At 48.9% G+C, this 22,263-nt stretch overlaps 2 protein-coding genes across 2 annotated transcripts in view; one reads left to right on the forward strand and one right to left on the reverse strand.

Moving 5' to 3' along the window:
- Positions 1-616: 616 nt before the first annotated feature.
- Positions 617-20,740, reverse strand: natd1. Its single transcript, XM_039776292.1, has 3 exons — positions 20,468-20,740; positions 13,890-14,008; positions 617-3,223 (listed from the first exon to the last, which is right to left on the reverse strand). The coding sequence occupies exons 1-3, from the start codon at positions 20,562-20,564 to the stop codon at positions 3,107-3,109; spliced, it is 333 nt and encodes a 110-aa protein (XP_039632226.1). The 5' UTR covers positions 20,565-20,740; the 3' UTR covers positions 617-3,106.
- A 116-nt stretch (positions 20,741-20,856) lies between these two features.
- The window catches only part of map2k6 (mitogen-activated protein kinase kinase 6), a 45,346-nt gene continuing 43,939 nt past the window's right edge, over positions 20,857-22,263 (forward strand). The window contains exon 1 of the mRNA XM_039776287.1: positions 20,857-20,985. The gene's annotated coding sequence lies outside the window, so the exon portion shown is untranslated. The remainder of the gene's footprint in view (positions 20,986-22,263) is intronic.

Raw genomic sequence — 22,263 nt, forward strand, 5'->3', positions numbered from 1 at the left:
GAATGGAGCAGAAATGTATTTATTTTAGATGAAGAAAGAAGTTAATTCTTTTTCCTTTTAAATCTTTTTTGGTTTATTTAACATGCTGGTTATTTAGAGCAGGGGATCTCAATAACTGGGTCTCGGGCCACTTTTGGGTGGTGACTTGCTGCTCTTTATAATGGTGGTGGGCCACCCTGCCGTGCTTGATTCAATTAGGCGGAGCACTCTGATGTTTGTGTTCAGTTTCAACAAATCTGACAGTTGCTGCCGATTTAAACGCTCGACGGCCTTCTTTGCTTTGTAGTTTGCTCCGTTAACTTCGTCCGGCTAACAGCTATAAAAGGCGCTATATAATGGAAGGATGGATGTGAAAAGATACCGATGTTAGAGGCACTACACACTGTAAGAGGTAGATGACACCTGACTGGACCCCAAGGGGGAATTGAAAATTTCATAGAAGCTCAAGAAAAACATAAATAACAAAGCGGGACCCCCAAACACAGACAAGAGCTTCTGGCCGGGACCGTAAGGGGGCCGCAGCCTCTGAACCTGCCTAATCCAAACCAAGGTGGGCTAACGTCCATCTGCAGTCCAACTTAGGAGGACTCCACAAAACACAATCCCTGCACAAACAGAAGAGTCAAGAGAAAGATTTATTAGAAATGTGAAAAACAGGCGGCTTAAAAAACCAGCTAGGAGTAAAAATACCATCAAAGTTACACAATTAAAAAGAAAAGGAAAGGAAAGGAAAGACACAAAGTATTACAAATCCGCAGGAAAGTTCTTGGAAAGCTGGCGACCTCCAAAACTCACGCAGAGTGGAGAATCAGCGGGCGAGGCATCACACGGGGCAAAGTCCTGCAGGGCCACCCAGGGTGGGGCAGATGGTCCGAGAAGACCTGATCCATACGGCCCCCCCGCCCCCTTCAAGGTGGTCCGTCGCTTTACATTTGGTGCCACAAAGGCTGAGCTTCACAAAAGACTCCGCATCAGTCAGTCAGAGAGACAGAAAGCGCCTCACCATCTCCTGCACATCACAGCCTTCACTGGGCACGTTCTGGGTAAGCGCTAGCCTGGCACCTTCACAATGTGCGAGGGTCACTGGACAGCAGGCCAGACCAGTAGTGTGCTCATTCTGGGGGGGGGTTACCTGAACATTAACATTCTGTCCGTCCATTTTGTGGAACTCGTTTGATCACTGGAAGGCTACAAGCCTGTCCTAGTGGCACACGTGCTGGCGGGCACACAGCCATTAACATCACCAAAGTGAGACTTGTGCAGCAAACACACACACACACACACAGAGCTTCCTTTACAGGTAAGCCAGCTAAAGGCGAGTGCTACAACAGGACACCTCTTGGGGGACGCTGCCACCCCCTGACACTTTGGTGAACAGGTAACCGTGGACCCTCCACTGCCCGTAAGTAACAGTCAAATAGCACTTGAGGGAAAACACAGAGGATGTGGGGGTGAAGGGAGGGACAACCGACTGCAAGGGTGGCTGACACCTTGGCTTTGCTTCGCCAGCCACGACATCCTGAAGGGACACACGTGCTCAAGTGCCAAGGGGCCAGCGGGCAAGTGACGAGGACGCAGGGTGAGTGAGGTGCCGACAGTCAGCGCAGCCCTTTTTCACATCAAGTGTCGGACCACCGGCTGCAGGGTGATTGGAGGACTGCCATCGTGACCCTCCTGACACTGGATGTGCCCTCTGAAGTGCATAACACACACACAGGTGTGGCACATCTCTCCACGTGAGCACCTGAAGTGTCGTAATCAAGTAAAACACACACACACACACACACTTCAACTCAAAGCAGCAAGTCCCAAGTGTGGAAGACAGCAGAGTGTTCTGACCCCCCTGGCAATGCCATTCAGACAGGCCCTTCGCAGGGGGCAAAGATGGCACTTATGAGAGGCCCAACTGGCACATTCGGATGACAGACCACCTGACTCTTTGTCCCCCCATTTTTAAAAAGGAGAAGGGTTAGCAGGTTTGGGTGGTCGAGGGCCTGCTGTGCCACTCTTGCCCCATTTTGTTGCCATCGCCAGTACTTTGTTTGGTGAATCAAAGAGTCAAACAAGGTGATAAGGCGTTGCATCTGCTCGACTCGACTCCTCTTCATCAGCAGGAGCACAATGAGCAAGGCTAGTGATGTGGAGAAAGCTGCTCCCTGCCACCCACTGTGCCCCCCCTCGACCTGAGCGGGCACATAAACACCAAGCACCTCTCCTTCAAGGGGCAGGCGCAGCCATCAGTCTGTGGGTCGGCTGGCAAGTTGCTGCTCGGACGTCACATCCGGTTTCATGCAAGTCAAAGCTGTGCTGTGAACTTGGGGGTAAAGCAGAGGGTCCAATGTGAGCCAACTTTACAAGTGTGGGCTCTGCGACCAAAGGACGCTGAGGAGCTGCTTGAGACAGGAATAGGAAAAGAGACAAACTAGCGGGGTGGCACTCTCTTGCCAACCGCCGCGGAGGAACAGCAGAATCCATGTTGAGAGCTGACCTGCGACTTGACGTCACCACTCCAGCAGCGCCCGCCCGTCACTCACACCAGCGGGTTATCGGTTAGTACTAGCAGTTCACACACGAGTCGGTGCCCGATGGATGCAAGGAGTGCCAGCTGAACGAGGCTGGGTGAGAGACCTCCTGAGAGTTAACGGCAGTGCCGTGAGACCACCAGGCCGTTTGCTAGATGCCCACGGTAGCCGGCAGTTTCCTTTTCCTCGCCGTGTGTTTGTACCACTGAGCTGTTCCTTCGATGGTCCGTGAAGGTCCACTTGGGCAGAGAGAGGCCTTGGCGTCTGAGCCGCCTTCTCGCTGCGCTGGTATGAAGCCCATGGCACACGCTCCTTTGATCCAAACAACACAAGCTACGCTGCTACTTTTCAGTTTTTTTTCGGCTACAATTGTACAAAAGATCACCGGGGAGCCTTAGCCCTTCAAGTGAGGCAGCGGTTGGCCGGGTGGTACGTGGCTGGCGCCTCTTCTCGTGCCAAGAGCCTGAACCGGCAGTGAGCTCCAAGGAGAAAAGTCTGAGCGTCTAGAGTGCCGACCAGCGAGCCGCATTCATCCCGAAGGGGGCTTAGTGGTCCCAGTGCAGCCTGTCTGGTCCGTGGGGACGTCAGTGCAGGATGCGCTCCAAGTACTGAGGCTGCGGGTTCTCCTTAACAAACTTTTGAATGTACCAGCAGGTCAGGTGGGCTTTCAGATCTTCTTCGACGACAAAGTCCATGGCCGCCTGCAACAACAGAAAGAAATGGGTCTTTAGTGAGGGGAGGGGCAGAGCCCCCCAACTTCAAAGCGCTAGAGAAACTCTCTACTTGGAGGTCTGCATCTCGAATCACAAGATCGTCAAAGTGAATTCACTTCAGTAACTCGACTCACAAAGCGAAACTCCTACAGTCGGTCCTAGCGATTCGTGACACGCAGTGACGTCGTGCGTCAGCGTAATAAGAATAGATAGACAGATAGAAACTTTATTAATCCCAAGGGGAAATTCACATAATCCAGCAGCAGTATACTGATACAAAGAAACAATATTAAATTAAAGAGTAATAAAAATGAAAAGAATTAAAATAAAATTAATGTTCGCATTTACTCCCCCGGGTGGAATTGAAGAGTCGCATAGTGTGGGGTCTCCTCAGTCTGTCAGTGGAGCAGGACGGTGACAAAAGTCTGTCACTGAAGCTGCTCCTCTATCTGGTGATGATCCTGTTCAGTGGATGCAGTGGGTTCTTCATGATTGACAGGAGTTTGCTTAATGCCCGTCGCTCTGCCACAGATGTTAAACTGTCCAACTTTAATCCTACAATAGAGCCTGCCTTCTTAACAAGTTTGTCCAGGCGTCAGGCGTCTTTCATCCTTATGCTGCCACCCCAGCACACCACCGCGTAGAAGAGGGCACTCGCCACAACCGTCTGGTAGAACATCTGCAGCATCTTACTGCAGATGTTGAAGGATGCCAACCTTCTCAGAAAGTAAAGTCAGCTCTGAGCTTTCTTACATAGAGCATCAGTATTGGCAGTCCAGTCCAATTTGTCACTGTGCACTAATCTAATATATAAAGCACAGTCGACGTATGTACGCGCGTGTGTGTGTGTGTGTGTGTGTGTGTCCGCTATACAAATCTGCACCAGACTGGGCAGGGGGCTCCTTTGTGACCAAGAGGTGGTCATGGGGTGTGTTTGGTTGGGAAAAATGTGCGTGGTGAAGCGCTGGGCACCTTTTCACCGACACAACGTTCGGCACACGTCCCCGTACTCATTGTCGACAAGATGGCCGCGGGTTGCAACAGCCGTTCACGGTTCACATTTGGTCCCTGTGCGTCGCTCCTTACCCGTGTTTCTTTAAATTGCCAAGAGACGGCGTTAGTGTCCAAGTATGAGAAGGCCGACTGCGTTCATCGGGTGAAGGGGAGCTGCCGTACGGATGTAAAACGTGAAGGACCAGTGCGCGGGCCTGGCTCTCCGTATTTGTGGTGCTGTTTGTTTGCTTTCCGACGTATTGTAAATAAGGGACATTCATCTCACTGTGGTGCTTATTCCGTACGTAATACCATGTCACACATCATGGTCGTCCTGCTTTTCACTAATATACCCGTTACACCGAAAAAAAAGACGTCCAATTGGAAGGTCCACTTCGGATGCCAGAAGAAAGTCAATTTTAAGGGCGTCTGAAACGACAGAATCCAGAGTGGAGGAACTTACAATAAAATGTCAATCACAAACAAACATTTCGATTTCTATGTTCTGTTTCTTTCATTTGAGAAATTCACGTTCGGTTATACGTTCCCGGGCCGCGCCGGGTACTCCTGCTGCTTATTTTATAAATCCGCTCACATGTGCAGGCCAGGCCAAAGTGAGCACACAGGGGCTCTCAGCATTTACAGTCCCTGACAAAAGTCTTGTCGCTTGTGTACAAATTGACCTGAAGTGCCGCTAAAATACATTTCTAATCAAATGGGTCACTTCAATCCCATCAGCTTTTGTAATAATGTTTGAGTGCAAAACGAAACTGACAAAAAGTATTCTAATATTCCCAGCTTGGTAAAGCCCATCGAGTCCAGACAGAAGTGTCGTCACCTTGTCACATGAGCGTCACCTGTGACTAATAGTGGATCACTGAAGTCTCAGGGTACACTAGACCTTCACATCAACTGCAGCTAGCGCTCTGCAAACAGGCCTAAGACTCACCTGGAGACTAAAGTGTTGATCATCAAGAGGCTGATGTGGCAAACACCTTCAGTGTGTCTCAGCGTCAAGTTCAGAGGTTAAAAAAAAAAGATCTGAAGAGACTGGAGACGTTTTTGACAAGCCCAGGTCAGGAAGACCACCCCGCAAGACAACTGCTCGAGAGGACCGTTTGAAAATCCAAGGCCAGCAGAGCTCCACGAGACCTGGTCACCTGAAGTCCCTGTGTCAACCAGAACAGTTTGTCGGATTCTGTCTCAAAATGGCCTCCATGGTCGAATCAGTGCCCATAAGCCAGCACTAAACAAAAGACAATTGAAAAACCGTGTGGCATTCGCCAAGGCCCACAGCCTGCTAAAAGGATAGACGCTGCAAAAGTGGCAGAAGGTCTTCTGTTGAATTACACCTCAGTCACCTCAAATATTACAGGAGACCTACTGGCACCCGCATGGAGCCGAGATTTACCCAGAAAACAGTGAAGTTTGGTGGAGGCAAAATCATGGTCTGGGGTTACATCCAGTATGGGGTATGCGAGGGATCTGCAGGGTGGAAGGCAACATCAATAGTCTAAGATACCAAGAAATCTTAGCTACCTCTTATATTGCCAACCATAAAAAAGGCCAAATTCTGCAGCAGGATGGTCCTCCAGCGCATACTTCCATCTCCACATCAAAGTTCCTTAAAGCGAAGAAGATCAAGATGCTCCAGGATTGGCCAGCCCAGTCACCTGACATGAACATCACTGAGCGTATGTGGGGTAGGATGAAAGACGAAACCAAAGAACACTGATGAACTCTGGGAGGCATGCAAGACTGTCTTCTTGGCTATTCCTGATGACTTCACCAATAAATTGTATGAATCCTTGCCAAACCGCATGGATGCTGTCCTTCAAGCTCACGGAAGTCCTACAAGATATTCAATTTGGATCTCACACAGCACCACCACTTAATTTGCTGACATATTTTTGGATTTGCAGTAAAGTTGTTCATTTTCTGTATGGGCGACAAAACTTTTGTCTTGCCCAAATTTGCCCCTTCTGTCTTGATTAAATGATAAACCTTTTTTCAGTGAAACTCATTCGTTTCAGTGCATTAAACATCATTTGGGGGGCTTTAGCTTTTCACATGAGCTATTTCTAACACCAGTCGATTAATTAAAAGTCAGGTTGATATAATAGCAGGAGTTTCTACAAAATAGAGAAGCGACAGGACTTGTGCCAGGGACCGTAGAACTGCTAGGCAAGCATTTGAAGAGAGAAGGGGACAACTACGACATTGGGCTCTGGACTGTTTCTGTATGTTAGAGACGAAGTGGAATCTAAGTAAGGGAAGACTTGGACAGCAGCCAAACACCTCGAAGCAGACGGACGGACGGACGGACAAATGGGTGACATCCTCATCCGTCCTGAAAACCCTTCCAGCGCAGCGACAGAAAATGGCCGACTGTATACATCGAGATCCCACCTTGGTAAAAGTATTGCTATGGCTTCCTCCGTCTGTAATGGCGCGTAAATCGTCAGTAAAGAGCGCCGAGTTATTTTCTCTTATGTGATGTCTTACCGCCTTTTGATTTCTGATCTCTGTAGGTTCTGGTTACTTAAAACGCCACAATTACAAAAGAACTCATTCCAACGAGGGAGCTAGCGACCCCTAGAGGTACAGTCAGGCGTTTACTTCTTTTTATTTTGCTGATTGTGGCCAACAGGGAATGAAAACCCAACCCTCCGTGAATTAGAATCTCGTTAAGCAGTTCAAGATCGTACACTCGTGGCATGACACGCCAAACACCTCAAATGGGGGTCTCAGGGGGCCACACAATCATCGTCAAGTCAGCCAGAAGACCGTCATTGAGACCCTCAGCCACAGAAGGTCACCTGTTCGTCACAAAGTGTGGTGTCCAAGCAGATTAGTGGGAGGAAAAAAGTGGGGCACAAGTGACAGAGGAGTGTGAGGAATGTGGGGGGATTCCCAAGGAGCGGACTGGCCACGTTGAATCGCTAGTGTGTGTGTCCGCCCTGAGTGGGTCTTTCTGCCCTCTGCTTGCTGGCATGGGCTGCAGCTTCTCCGCGCCCCTGTGCAGGACAAAGCCGGTTTGGAAACACCTGACCGCCAAGCTTTGGTTAAGAGTCTCAGCGCGCACACAGAGTTGTACCAACAGCCCATAATACACTACAGCTAACGACTTCAAAAGTCAATTCAAAAGGAGTTTGACGCCTTCGCCATTCGTCAGTCCTTTCTGTAGAAATCCCAGAAGCCCACTGCCCTCTTGTGATGATGGCCTGTTATACCGGGTGGGGTGTAAAGATTTCGAGGGCTGTAGTGGGGGTCGAGAGGTGGGCTCAGGCTCGGCCGTTTGGAGCACTTCAGGTGTATTATGAGAAGCACCGCTCTGTGACAGCGACGCCGAGAGCGTTCTGTACGTGTGTGGCATTCGGTCAAAAGGCATCTCTCGGAAAACGATCTGGCTGTGGATTCCTGACCTTCGGCAAAGTGGGTCCACACTGAGAAGAAAATCACCTGGCAGACCGAGGACCGCTAGAACAAACACCAGAGCGCCGCCATTCAACCGCCGCTAAGGCGTTCCGCTCGTAAGCATCAGCACGGGAGTCTGAGGAGGATTCTGCAGGCCGATTTAAAACGGATGTTGGCTCAAGAATTAAGGGAGAGATCAGGACAGGACATCGAGCGACGGAGAACTTCTGGGAACGTCTTCAGCAACGCACTGCCAACGACGGGCGCCATTTGTCTGAACGCCCATTCAAACACAACTGTCAGAAATGTACACAAGTTGCTTTGTTCATTTTTTATACCCCTTCATAATGGGGTAGATCTTCATGGCCCACCCTGTACAAATCACAAAGGAGCGACAGCTTCCCGTTGTCACACAGGTGCGCTTGGCACGTTACACTGCCAATCAGGGGCTGGCGCTGTTGCCCAAGGCCTTTTTTGGTCCTGCCTCTGCAGGAGCAGTGATTGACAGTCGCATCCCTAATGATGTCACTTCCGCTCCCAGCCAGCTGACCCCGCCTCTTCCTGTCCTCCCAAGTGGACTCTGCTGCCACCTTGGAGCCACATGCGGATTGTCACTCTTCGTAATGACGATACTCATTTTGATTTTGTGACTGCCAGTCACATGGAGGTCACTGCGGTGCCCCAGCACTTTGGGTTTCTTCTCGTTATTGCGCCGTTCTGATTTACTTTGTGTCGTCTTAACTAAGGGCCTAGAAATAGAAGACAGACACAACTCTGAGGTGACAGGGTCAGCTGTGGGATTTGGGGGGCATCTTCTTGTCAATTCAGCTTGTAAACTGCGCGACACCATGGAATATCAATGAAAGCGGATTACAGGATCATGGAAACCCTCGGAGTGTTTGGCAGACGGCACTAACCTGGGTACAGATGTGTGCCCTAACCCTTCTGCACGGCACCAATTCACAGGGACAAACCCAACAGTAATGTGACAAAGCTGCTCACTGACTTGAGACCCTCGCACACACACACACACACACACACCCTGAAGCTGGTCACAAAATGTCACACTCTTCATCTGCCATGCCAACACCACCAGAGCTCTCCACTGTTCTGTTCACTCCTCGTCATCAGACCTGTCATCAGGCTCGTCAGTGACACACAAATAGTCACACTCTTCACCCACACAGGTGACATGACACGGCCTGCAGAGGGCACAATAAAATGCAAAAAAAAAAAAAAAAATTCAAAACGTGTCTTCATTACGACTGACCTGCCGGAGGTCTCGCTACTACTGACCTCAAAGGGGCTGCAGTGGAGAGGGTCCCACCCGCCTTGACTTTACGGGTCAGCGTGTGCTGTGTAACATTTTAAATGTCTCTGCGATGAAGGGGTCAATCAATCAAGGCGCTATATTACCAGTGTGTAGGTAGGGGTGCCAGTGCACTGCTCTGCCCGGGGGGGCCTATAATGCTGGGCGAGGGGGACGCCTTCCACCTACAGCATGGCGGTCATCCGGAGCGATACGACTGTCTGTACAAGCCGATAAAGCCAGTGTGCCATACTAACTGAGCTCGTCCCCGGACTCCAAATGGCATTTGTCCCAAACTCCAGCTGCTTTAACTTCTACATTTGTCCCACCTTTAGGACTACCTTTGTGACATCAAAGCTGCCATCTGCAGAGCAGTCACACTCACTCACTCACTACCCGCGTGCTCTGCTCTGTCAAGGTGCCTCCTCATACAGGTTTGTTATGGCCGCGGGACTCAACTTCACGGCCGGAATAACCCTCAAGTGGTACCTGCATTCCAGTGTGTGGTGGGTGGGCTTTCACCACGAAAATCCCGATGCTGTTTTTACTTCTAGCCATCAAAAACAGAAATAAGAAAACTTGGGCTGGGGTCATGAAAGAGCAGCAGAGTTTTTCTGGCTTTACTTTTAGTCAAACGATTGCTGGAGAAGATTCTTAAAGAAGTCATGGAACTCCCACAATCCTGTGCAGACACACAAGCCCCGCTAGCACAAATACAAAGTGAAGGTCAAGAGGCAACAACAGAGCCATTGGGAGGGAAATGGAGAGGACCCAGCTTGGCACCAACATCTCTCACCCACACCCCACGGCACCTCAAACTCCGTACACCGCACTGCTTGGCCTTTCTGTGAGTATCGTCACACCGCACCACTCGGTGCCACATCAGCAGACACTTAAGTTTTTTTGTTTTTTACCCTTGGGACATCGAGCTGCTAACTGGCGCACACTTCATTCATAACGACGACTCCCCTGCAGAAAGTACCTGCACTACCCAGCCATTTGCCACTACGTACTCAGCCAGCAGCCTCAAGTCTTCATGACGGGACGTCCCTTTCACTCTCACCAGGGGGCACTTGCTGTAACCTGTCCACGATGGACTTGTGCCCGATGCTAGCTGGGATTGGCTCCGGCAGACCCCCAGGACCCTGTTCAGGGCTAAGCGGTTTGAAAATGACTGACTGGTGGCTGACTGCTCGTGGTCACGTGTGAGTCAAGAGCCCAAGGGACACCTGTCTGCTACTGGGGGGGGGTCTTCCGAGTTACCATTTGGGAGGTCACGCACTCCCACTTGATTCTGTTCAAGCGCCTTTCCACTTTAGGGGGTAGTGAAGTCAGTGTTAGTTAAAAATGGCCTCCTTTTCTGTGGAGATAAAAAGCAAATGAAATGCCACAAAAGGGCACTTCTGGGTGAGCTGAACTTGTACCTTCATTGATACGACATGAAGTGAGAGGTCACAGCTCTGCAAGGTCAGTTCAGAAAGCCATCGGCGAATTCCTCCACTGGGCAGCCGACACGTGGAAGGGGGTCGCCGTGAACAGCATTGCAATTGGCACACGAACCTACCGCAGTCTGTGAGGGTCTGTTAACGCACGCGCAGAGCCGAGAAACTGCCAGGGTAAACATGCAAAATGTCACGGTGCCCATAAAATGCCCAGGCACCACTGCTCCAGTCCAGGCACAGTATATAAAGGAACACGTCTACCGTTCGCACAAGGAGGTTGTTTTGCCAAAACCGAACTTGAAACTCAAAAGCACTCTGAAGTGAGCAAGTGGCTCGTCGTGTACCTCGAGACCCTCGCCTCAGAACCAAATGACCACGCAAACTCCTCTCTAACATCTCAGGGATCATTCAGCGCTCCGATGCTGAGCTTTGTGACGTCACTGCGGTAGAAGAAGTCAACATTAACTGCAGGTGTCCAAGGGCTCCTGTCACACGATTCGTCTCTAAAGCCACCAATCAGCACTCTGTCAGCTCATAACAGCCTTAAGGCCCCACCCACTTTGGTGTTTTTCTGTCCAGCCGTTTCAGCTCGAGAGTCCAAGGGGTGGGCAGAGTCGCTCCTGGAGGGCCGCAGGTTTTTGTTCCCACCCAACTGCTTACTGCTTCACTTTAGTGGTCTCACTCGTTAAGATTTTGAACCCTTACTGCTTATTTTAGCCGTAAACAGCTGAACTCTCGGCTTTTAACGGCTCCTTGTTAGCAGTAAGCACCAAAATGACCAAAGAAACCAGCACTTTGTTTCCATTTACACCCGAGTGTATTTATCACATACTGTTGGGTTTACTGTGGTGGGTTGGCACCCTGCCCGCGATTGGTTCCTGCCTTGTGCCCGGTGTTGGCTTGGGATTGGCTCCAGCAGACCCCCGTGACCCTGTGTTTGGATTCAGCAGGTTGGAATGGATGGATACTGTTGGGTTTAATGAAATACTTGGAAGGAAAGTGAAGAGAAAAAAGGGAAGGACTGAGAAGGCCTCATCAGTTTTAGACTTCAAATCATTTGGATGATATCCTCTTAGAAAGGATCGTGGATATGAGAAGGAGCTGACATGGCGGACTTAAAGCACAAACAAGCCATCAAATTAAATTGTTGGCAAGGATGGTTTTCTAATTAAGCAACTGGGTTGGAACAAAAAACCTGCAGCCATTGGCTCCAGGACTGGGACTGCAGACCCCTGCTCGAGACCGTCCTCGAGAAACTGACAGAGACGCACACCCGCCATCGACATATCAATGTTTTTAGTAACAGGGGACACCAAGACATCGAGATCCGTCGAAAACCAGAGATCGAAATTTTCAATGAATCGAAAGCTTTTGCTCCTCCGCCATAGACGAGAGTTTAAGATTAGGGGGTCACAAAGCCAAAAACAAAATCTGAAAAACAGTAAGAGCAGAATGCAGGGATGAAAGGTCCCAACCCCAGCAGATGGGGTCACCGAAGATGAGACACCTGACAGGCTTGTCACCCTCTTATTGTTTGTGAACACCACCAGCCTGTAAAACTACACAGTCGCCTCGGACCTCATGCCCACCCTGGTAAGGCAGTTCATGGATTTCAAAAGGCTGCTGCCACTTCACAGCCCAACACCTTGGCCACAAGGGGGCATCAGCGTGATTTCCATCAAAAGCCCTCTGCCAAGGCACTAAAGCAGGGGGTCCAGCTCCTGGCCTGGGGGGCCACAGTGGCTGCAGGTTTTCCTAATCTGTTTTTCCTGCTAATTCACTTCTTTTCCCTTCGTTTTCACAGCCCCCTGTTTTCAAGGAGTCAATCCTCTCAGTTGATTCTTTTCTTCATTAAATGGCAGCCAAACAGAAACGAGACGTGAGACGAGGCGACAGACGAGCGGCTACACTGGGGCTTCAAACTCCAGCCAGGCTCTTCATGAGGAGCCGAGTCCTGCTGTTAATTAAGCCCGTTATTTAACTCCATGGCCTCTCGTTCGGCCACAGCAGACGCTTCCAAAACGGTTCCTTTTCTGTTTTTACTTTTCTCCTTTACACAAAGTGCTGGAATCCTCCAAAAATGCCATTTCAACATTTTGATGAATCTCGACATTTTAGACCTCCCTGAGTCCGATTTACTTTCTCATAGGGAAATTAGTGTAGTCGTCCAAAAATATGACCTCAAAATTTGAATGAAATCCCAACGTTTTCAACCTCCCCGAGTCTGAAAAAATCATTTTTGGAGTTGTGTTTGTGTGTGTCCGTCTGTCTGTCTGTCTGTCTCTCTCTCTCTCTCTGTCTGTCTGTCTCTCTCTCTCTCTCTGTGTCTGTCTGTCTGTCTCTGTGTCTGTCTGTGCGTCTCTGTGTCTGTCTGTGCGTCTCTCTCTCTCTCTCTCTGTCTGTCTCTGTGTATGAGTGTCTGTCTGGCTGTGTGTCTGTCTGTCTCTCTCTGTCTGTCTCTCTCTCTCTCTCTCTGTGTCTGTCTGTCTGTCTCTCTCTGTGTCTGTCTGTCTCTGTGTCCGTCTGTCTCTGTGTATGTGTGTCTGTCTGGCTGTGTGTCTGTCTGGCTTCTCTCTCTCTGTCTCTCTCTTCTCTCTGTGTCTGTCTGTCTCTGTGTATGTGTGTCTGTCTGGCTGTGTGTCTGTCTGTCTCTCTCTCTCTCTCTCTCTCTCTCTGTGTCTGTCTCTCTCTCTCTCTCTCTGTGTCTTACTGGCTGTGTGTTTGTCTCTCTGCCTGTCTCTCTCTGTGTCTGTCTGTGTGTCTGTCTGTCTCTCTCTCTCTCTGTCTCTCTCTCTCTCTCTCTCTGTGTCTGTCTCTCTCTCTCTCTCTCTCTGTGTCTTACTGGCTGTGTGTTTGTCTGTCTGTGTATGTGTGTCTGTCTGTCTCTCTGTGTCTGTCTGTCTGTCTCTCTCTGTCTTACTGGCTGTGTGTCTGTCTGTCTGTCTGTGGCTGTGTGTCTGTCTGTGCGGCTCTGTGTATGTGTGTGTGTGTGTCAGCACGATAGCTTGAGTTCGCTTTCACTCGGATCAACCACATTTTGCATACCTGTATTTGGTACAAAACGTACATTTCTATCAGCTTTTGGGTTATTTCTGCTAACCAGAGGGGGTCCTTTACCTTTTATTTCCAAGTTTATCGTCAAAATGTTTTGGTGACCTGAGAGATCAGCGTTACTGAGACCCTCACCTTTCTTTATCTTCAGGTGAGCTGGTCACGTGGCGGCTCGTTTTGTGTCTCATTTATTGTTTGGCTGCTAATTAAGGAAAAAGAGACGACTAAGGGGTCTGAGTCAAGTCAATGAAAATGAAGTCACTGGTCACTAATGAAGATGGTCAGAGTGAGAACCTGCAGCCACTGCAGCCCACCAGGACCAGAGTTTGACACCCGTGCACTAAACAAAAAAAGTTCAAAGGTTGCAAAGCTGAGCCAGCTGGTTGTTTCATAAAGACCCCTGGCAGAAGCCCACAGTAAAGGCCTGTCTTGGCCACCCTACCTTTGCCAAGTGCTTCGCAATCCCTCTTCCTCGGTAGGCATCAGGCACCTCGGTGTGCTGCAGATCAACCATCTTTTTCCCAATGTATTCATACAGCAAGACAGCGTGGTCATGTGAGCCTGCAAACGAGACACAGAAATAAAACCAGACCCTTTAGTGGAGATGAGAGGAGCAGCACAAGAAAAAACTGACTAACAATACGAAGGTAAGAGAGGAGGGCGTTCTCATCCGTGGCCACGACGTCACCATAATGAAGTGACACGATGTGATAAAATGTCACTGGACGTGGATGCTGATGCCCCACAATAACAGACTCCGAGTTTGTTCAATCGGGTTGGGAGTACCAGGTGAACAATCAGTCTGCCATCCTCATATGAAATCTGTAAAGGTTCGTTTCTACAGATGCCACTTTGCTTTTGTGGCAGCAGGTGACAGCGACGCCTCCAAAATGCTTCAGCCGCAGCGCGTCTCAGGAACGCACAGACAACGGACTCTCGATTCACTAATTCAAGGGCAGAGGATTTTTGGAAACAGATTTGTGAAAAGTAAATCACATAATAAAATAAATAAATGGAGAGGCCAGCGCACCAAGGAGTTCGTTGTCACAGACTCAAAGGGGAGGCACATAATGGCTTCCAACGTCCCTCCTTCCTTCACACAAAAGGCCAGGATTCCTCAGGTCTTTAAATCAAAGCCTGGCAATGGCTTCAAGAATTCACATTCAGGAGAAGTTCAGATTTCTGATTCGAGTCGAGTCAAGTCGGGGAGCCTGCACTATTACAGTGCGCTGCTGCGCCCGCTACATGACGAACCAACTCGGGATCCCAGCTGGCAACCACCCAGGCAGACACATTTCTGATTCTCCGATACTCAAAACATCGAGAAAAGCCCATTTTTACAATGGGGTCTGTGGAAACCCACGCACAACGATGGAGCGCTCGCCTCGCGTTTGTTTCGTTCCAGTTAGCTGACCACAGTTCTCCCTCCGTTGGCTTCCAGTCCATGACAGGGGTCTAAATGGATTAGCGCCTTCTGGCTCTCCAACATTTTAAAACTTTCCATTCCACTTTTTGTCGTAGGGTACATCAGATTTGCCGACGTCACCGCTGCACCCTGCCAAATGACGGCCCGTGTCACCTTTACTAGTACAGTTGTGCTCTGCTCCTTGGCCCGACACATCAGGTGCTGTACGAAGGGTTAACAGCTGCCGCAGGTTCAGCGCCAAGCTCTGCCCTTATATTAATTTTTTTTTCATTCTGTTATGGTGTGTGGGCAGCACGGTGGCACAGTGGTAGCACTGCTGCCTCGCAGTAAGGAGACCTGGGTTCGCCCGGCCCAGGGTTTGTTCCCTGCCTTGTGCCCTGTGTTGGCTGGGTTTGTCTCCAGCAGACCCCCATGACCCTGTAGTTAGGATACAGCGGGTTGGAAGGATGGATGGATGGATGTTATGGTGTGTAAAACATGAGACACCAGGGAGTCGAGCTTCTCTTCTATTTGTGAGAACCACAGTACCTCCAGCAGACCCCCAGTGCCGTACAAAGGGTTAACAGTCGTGGTGCCTTCATCCACAGTCTCAGCCCCCCTCTTCACTTTCTCGTATACGAAATACAGGGAAAGTATTGGAATCGCCCAATGATTCAATGTCGAGATTTGGATGAATCTCAAGGTTTCAGACCTCCCTGACTGTCTCGTATACAAAAGCGTTGGAATCGTCCAAAAATTCCATTTCGAGATCTTCATTAATCTCGACGTTTTAGTCCTCCCCGGGTCCCAAAATACACAGAGTATAGGAAGAGTCTTGGAATCGTCCAAAAATGGGATTGAGATTTTGGTGAATCCCAACGTTTTACAGCGAGTCTGAACAACCCACTTTAATAATCACGATAGCTTGAGGAGGCCTTCACGTCGGCCAACCACATTTTACATACAAGTAAACGGCACCTGCAGTCGTAGTACACGAGTACCTGAACACAGGTTAGTAACTACAGGTGTGATGGCCCCTAAAATTTAGAAAGCGCCTCCTCTCAGCCTTCGCGGGGAAAAATCGATTATTCGTTTCAAACTCCTGTTTAAACACACGTCTCCTCAATCCGTCTTTTCCGTTTCCTTGCCATTTCTACGGTCTTGTTAATGTGTTTATTGAACTCTAAAGTGTCCTTGAGTGTATGAAAGGCGCTACAGAAATAAAGCGTATTACTAATAAGTACAACACGTCAATCTCTACCAACTTTTCGGCCATTTCTGTTAACCAGAAGTGGCCCTTTATCTTTTACTGGTCCAGTTTATTCCACTGTACTTTTATAAGAATTGTTCAATGTATTATTCATTTGATTTGTTGTCGCTGGTTCTTTAATGAACATCATATAACAAATGAATCCTTGTCTTGCGTTTTATTCCTCAAATATCCAGCCCCACATCCGAGTATACGAGCAAGTCGAGGGGGGACCACTCCTGATCGTCTTTTCTTATTTCCATTCTGTTTCGCTCTTTCAGGGCTGATGTCGACTTTAGTCAGAATTCAGGAGTAGAGGACGGTAATCAGCTGTAAACTGCAACAAAACTCGCCCTTCCGTTTTAGTTCGACCCTCTTTGCTAGAAGGACAGTTGCATAGCTTTACTGATTCAACCTCGATTCCCTACGCATGCACGAGCAGCGAAGAGCAAACATCCTCTAAAATGGTACCGAAAACTGGCGAGAGGCCAAAACAAAATACTCCATGGACATTTTACATAATTACGTTGAGCAGGACTCGGACTTGTCGGACTCTGAATGTGATGCAAGTGATCTGGAGATCAAAAACAAAAGTGAGGTACCAGCATCATCTGATTGGTCCCCAGCTGATCGTGGTGCTTAACACTTCCGTGTAGCCGATGCCCCTACAGCAGCGTTTGCCTGGGAGGACCACCACTTATGATGACAAGAGGAGACATTAAACAGACGAGCTGAATGTTCTCTGCTTCTCTGCCCTCCGACTGAGGAGCAAATCACTCGTGTGAGTCTATCCTAGTTGGTCTCGGCTGTCTGGTATGTCACATTAGACGATGTCACCGACTGACTAAGATCATGTAAAAGAAGGTCAAGACTGACAATCGCTGGAAATGTCGTCTAACGTGACAGTGGCTTCAGCTGCATGGAGGGCTCGACTAAAACTTAAAGGGGAGCGAGCGTTTGCAACAGCCACCCCGGGCTCTGAAACAATCACTCTGCTCACGTCAAGTCTGCAACAACTGCGGCCATTTTTAAATCCAAGCTGGAAATGCATCTTTAATCCTTGGCCTTTTAGGCGGAGTGGTGGCTCTGAGGCTGGGGATCTGCACTGGTAATTGGAAGGTTGTCGGTTCGAATCCCATAAATGCCAAAAGGGACTCCGCTCTGTTAGGCCTTTAACCTGCAATTGCTGAGCGCTTTGAGTGAGTAGTGAGAAGCGCGCTACAGAAATGCAAAGAATTATTATTATTATTTCATTGGAATTGTTTGAGGTCTTTGGTTCCACTTTACCTCGTCTTAGAATGCAGTTCTCTCCACCTTTACTGATGTTAACGCGCAGCACTTTGGCCAACGTAGGTCATCTGAAATGTGCTTTTTTATAAAGAAACGTAGCGGCACTCATTTCTATATCCTTGAAAAGTGGTATGCCCAGTGATAACCGCTGTAGAAATAGTTAAGAGTAACTGGGATTTTACCAGTCCGCTCCATTTAGTCACAGCTGCCGACTATTGGCACCAGTAGTTTTTGAGACGCATCATTTATTTAAATACATGTCTATGCCCAAGCGGAGGCGCACACGAGTAAAGACACACTCAGACATGTAAAGAAATTTCAAAGTGAAGACTGCTGACGGCTTGTTTGCTGGATGATGAAGAGGAATGAACACACACACACACACACACCCCCCCGTAGATCATGCCACCCCAGTCCAGTGGGTCTATCTGGGCAGGTGGTTTGTTTTTTAACTTTAATTTCAAGTGAAGCAGTATAGGAGTTCTTCACTTCACTCCGTCCATCCATCCATTATCCAACCCGCTACATCCTAACTACAGGGTCACGGGGGTCTGCTGGAGCCAATCCCACCCAACACAGGACGCAAGGCAGGAAACAAACCCCGGGCAGGGCGCCAGCCCACTGCAGTCCTGCTCATTGTATTCATACATTTATTTGTGTACACTAGGGGGCTTTGCCCCCCGCTTGCTCTGCTCGCCAACCCCCCAGCCTGCACTATCGCGTGTGTGTGGGTTTCACTTTCACCAAATAACAAATCTTTGAATTCTCGCTGATATGCCTCTTCATTGGGGAAAAAACACGACTTGTCCCTGATGGCAACACAAATTAGATGATCTACAAGTCTCTGACTTAAAGTTTAAAGCCGAACAATATATTCAATCTCTTTTTCGCTGTTCTGTTATTTCATCGAGTAATAATTTCAGTTTGTTAGCTCTAATGCGATCTTTACTAGCAGTTTTTTGAGACTTTCCAATTTTCGTACCTTAATTAACTCTAACCTGCTCTGCACGTGTTTAGCACGCCAACATTTCTGAATTCTTTACGATGTTCTACTTTGTCTTCTACTCTTTGTCTTTTATTTCCGGCCCCGGGCCTGGCTAAATCTCTTGGCACAAAGTCTCGTCTCGCGGGGCGTGAAAGTATATCTCTCTCTCTGAAAATGTCTCATCTTGTCCCAGCATTTTTTTTTTTTATGTAATAGAGGGAGATTAAATATTCCATAGGTTAATGTACTTGATTTTCCATCATTGTACAGTACAATCAGTCGTACCATAAAACCAAGTGATTTCCGGCTAAGTGACACTTAACTGTTTGCTAGTTCTTTAGGTTGTTGATAGAAGTATTTTCTTAGTTATATTAAATATTTGCCTATAAATTAGCACTTCATATATAGGAAGTTCTTCTAACGCCCACACGCTGGATTGAATTGGTATATTCTAGCTGTCCCTCAGACTACGGATTAGTCTCAGTTTGTGACCCGTCTTGGCGTACGGAAGGCATGGAGGGCACACACTTTCAAATCGCACCTTAATGTGCTCAGTTGAACATGCAGTGCCATACGCTGAGAACGTACTGAAGGCGAAGCATAGAAAAAGAACTCATGACTGAAGCTTAACAAGAAAACGTTAAGTTTAAAGAATAAATACGGTTTTCCTTTTTTGCCTTTTACTCTTCGGGTGTAACAACTTTTCTCAATTCTTGTGCGGATTTGTTTGCTCATCTTGAATTTTCACTAAACCTTTTTAAAACAAATTTTTTCGGACCGAGAGATTTCTTTTGGTACGTGTTTGACTCCTGCATGATCCTGCCTTACCTACCAGCAGCTACACACCTTACTGCTATACGGACCATCCCATTGGGATTTGTCCCTTCATCAAGGTGGCCAGTTCAGCCTCTTCAGCCCAGCACATGCAGTACTGGCAATGACAAGTAATCTCTGCCCTGCTCTGTGTAACTCACCCAACCACTACACCCATCCTCAAAGGCCCATTAACACTTTGCCCAATATTTTCAGGAGGTCACGTCCATTTCTTCAACTGACCCCCACCCAGTGATATTTAGATCTCGCATAACCTAAAAAGCGCATTGCTGGGATTTGGAAAGAAACGGAGTGTGCGAAGGGAAAAAAGTCTGTGAGCTTGAGAGCTGTACAAACCCCACAAAGTGGCCAGTGTTTGAACTGAACCCGAGACCCTAAAACTCCAAGGCAGTAGTTATTAAACACCATGCCAATGTGTGTGTCTGCCTGTGTTTTAAGCCTTAATCTGTCATTAACTGAAAATGTTTTTCAGTTACAAAGTCACTCAGCAGGTCAGAAACAATCCGCGAAGAATCAAATGCTTGGTAGAAACCAACCTTTTAAGGGGTGCCAACCTATCATTAGGCACCAGCCATATCAAGAATGAAGTTGTTTAAACTGAAGCCCCCGGGGGAGAAAAGTGTGAACGCGCATTGCCCACTGCGCCAAACGCACGCTCTCGCGATGTGAGCCGTTTGTTCAGCCTACTCGTTGGTGGCTGCCGATTATTTTTTTTCCCAAATTCCAGCGAAACCGCCATTGAGTCGGTGCGATCAAATCACATTTCAATTCGAGGGTCAGTAGGCGCTCAAGAGTAAATCGGCCCCAGCGTGCCACTTTGGCAGGCCAGCTTCTCCAGTGGAGAGTTTCGCCGCGAGTGTCGCCAAGCCCCGCGCTCCTTCCCAGCATGCTCTAGCGGCTCCCGAACTCGAACAACACGCTGCGAGAGTGAAGTTTCGTAGCTAACGGCAAACCCGAACGCCTCGTCGTGCGTTTCTGGCTGTCACTGCCATCGCGTCTTTTGTCCGCGACTAACGAAGTGGAGGGCGCCGGAGACCCGGGGTACGGATGAGCAGACCGAATCACTTCGTCGGTAAGTGACGAGGTGGGACGCGGGGCAACACAACACATCTCCAGGACAAAGTGGTTGCGGGGTCACCCTTTTAACTGCAGAGTACACGACCACCCATCCCCATTTTTAAAATTCTTCTTCCTCCTCCCCCGCCCCCCTTCTTCTTCGTCTTCTTCTTCCTCCTCCTCCTCCTCCCAGTACGTTACCGTTCAGCCTGACAGTAAACTGCCTTCTCTTCCTGTCGTGCTCCACCTTCACGGGGCAGCTGAGCTCCAGCAGGTTAATGTGGGCCGCCTGTGCCATACCGCAGTCAGTTTTTACACGAAAAAGGAAGACGAAAACAAAGTGGCTTCGTGTCAAAAGGCCGAAAACGACAACGAAGCGAAGCCGCTGTGATCCATGGTGTCTCAACGACGAGCAAGACGGGCACAACAAACACACACACGGAGAAAGCCGAGGAAATCAGCTGTAGCGTCACGTGGTGGCGAGCGACCAATCCCCACTTCGGCCATGTGTTTTCATTCGGCGCGTTCGTTCCTTTAAAGGCGCATTGCGCATGCTCAGCGGTGGGCGCCTACAGTGAAACGGTGGACTGGAGGAGAACCCAACGAGCGGACAGCAATCAAACGCCCGAAGTCTTTCGCGTGTATTGGAGTTGGGCCTGCAAGGACTGGTAAAGGGGAGACGCCTTGTCTTGGACCACCGAGGCGTCTTCATTGTTAAGGTACCAGGGAACCCTGAGGAGAATTGCAAACAAGGGAGGGCGACTCCAAAGTAGCCCGGTGTGAATGTGCGTATCTTGTGATAGACCGGTGCCAGTTGTATGATACATTCTAGTCTTGAAGACGTTTGGGGTCTGTAAACTGCCCGATTATAAGTTTAGTGGTTAGGACAAGTCACCTGTGTGACCCGAGGCCAGTGTGAACTTTTGACATGTAGGTGGAAATGTGCAATGGCTGCCAAGTGCCTTGTGATGGGCTTCACTGCTGAAAGGCCTCTAAGCCAGCATATTTGGTGGCTGCCTGTAACTAAACTGTGTGACTGTGACATGTTGCCCGCATTCTAGAAATAGGGAAACGGCTATTTAATGTCCTACCTGTGTGGTGATTTAGGGTGACACAGTAAACACAAAATAAAATGTCATTTTTCTAGAGCAGACATGTAAAGGAAGTAATCATCTCCAAGGAATCTTGACATTCAAAGCCTTCAATGAGCCATAAATGAAGATCGGGGAAAAAATAAAACATATCAAAGGCTGTAAAAAATGTATAACACAAATTGTGACATGTCCACATGCTGTGTGTGGCCTGGCATTGTCCTTCATACTCGAGACTGGAGACGTGTCACATGTGCTGATTTTACTGCACTCCCTGTATGGGACAATAAGGATCCTGTATGCCTCAGAAATGGCACATTGCTCCAATGTCGATAGCTTGCAGCCTGTCCCTCAATGTCCTTTTGTCACGATTATTTGTTACCTACCCTCCCTCCAGAATTCAGCTATACACATGCTTTGATGATATAATTTTGTGTAAATTGTTAGGGTCACTTGCCATGAGGATCACTGCCTCCCGGCTGAGCCGCTCAATTCACGAGGTGGCATAGGCGGTCACCACTGGTGTGACTTTGTGTTGCTCACGGAGTCTCGAATGAGGCACATGATCTGCATTGTGAGGGAGCGTCAGTTATGGCACTATGGCCATGTGGCACGATTACCCGAGGGTGATCCGACTCACAGGACCCTCATTATTGAGGACCGGAGTGGCTGGACCAGGCCAAGGGGATGCCCACGTATCAGAGGGTGGGACTGGATGGGGGTTTGCAAACCAGTATCCTGAGCTGGTTCGTCATGTGGTGGGTGTGGCAACGTGCCGTACCAGTGCCTGCTCCCCAACCTGACCTGACCTGAGTGTGTTGAAGAGTGTGGGAGGGGTCCTTTTGGGGTCTCCAGTCTGTTGAAGGGCTGGGGTGGGGAAAGGGCTCTCCAGTGCGTCGAAGAGTA

Source organism: Polypterus senegalus, chromosome 13 (assembly GCF_016835505.1).
Source record: "Polypterus senegalus isolate Bchr_013 chromosome 13, ASM1683550v1, whole genome shotgun sequence".
Lineage (NCBI taxonomy): Eukaryota > Metazoa > Chordata > Cladistia > Polypteriformes > Polypteridae > Polypterus > Polypterus senegalus.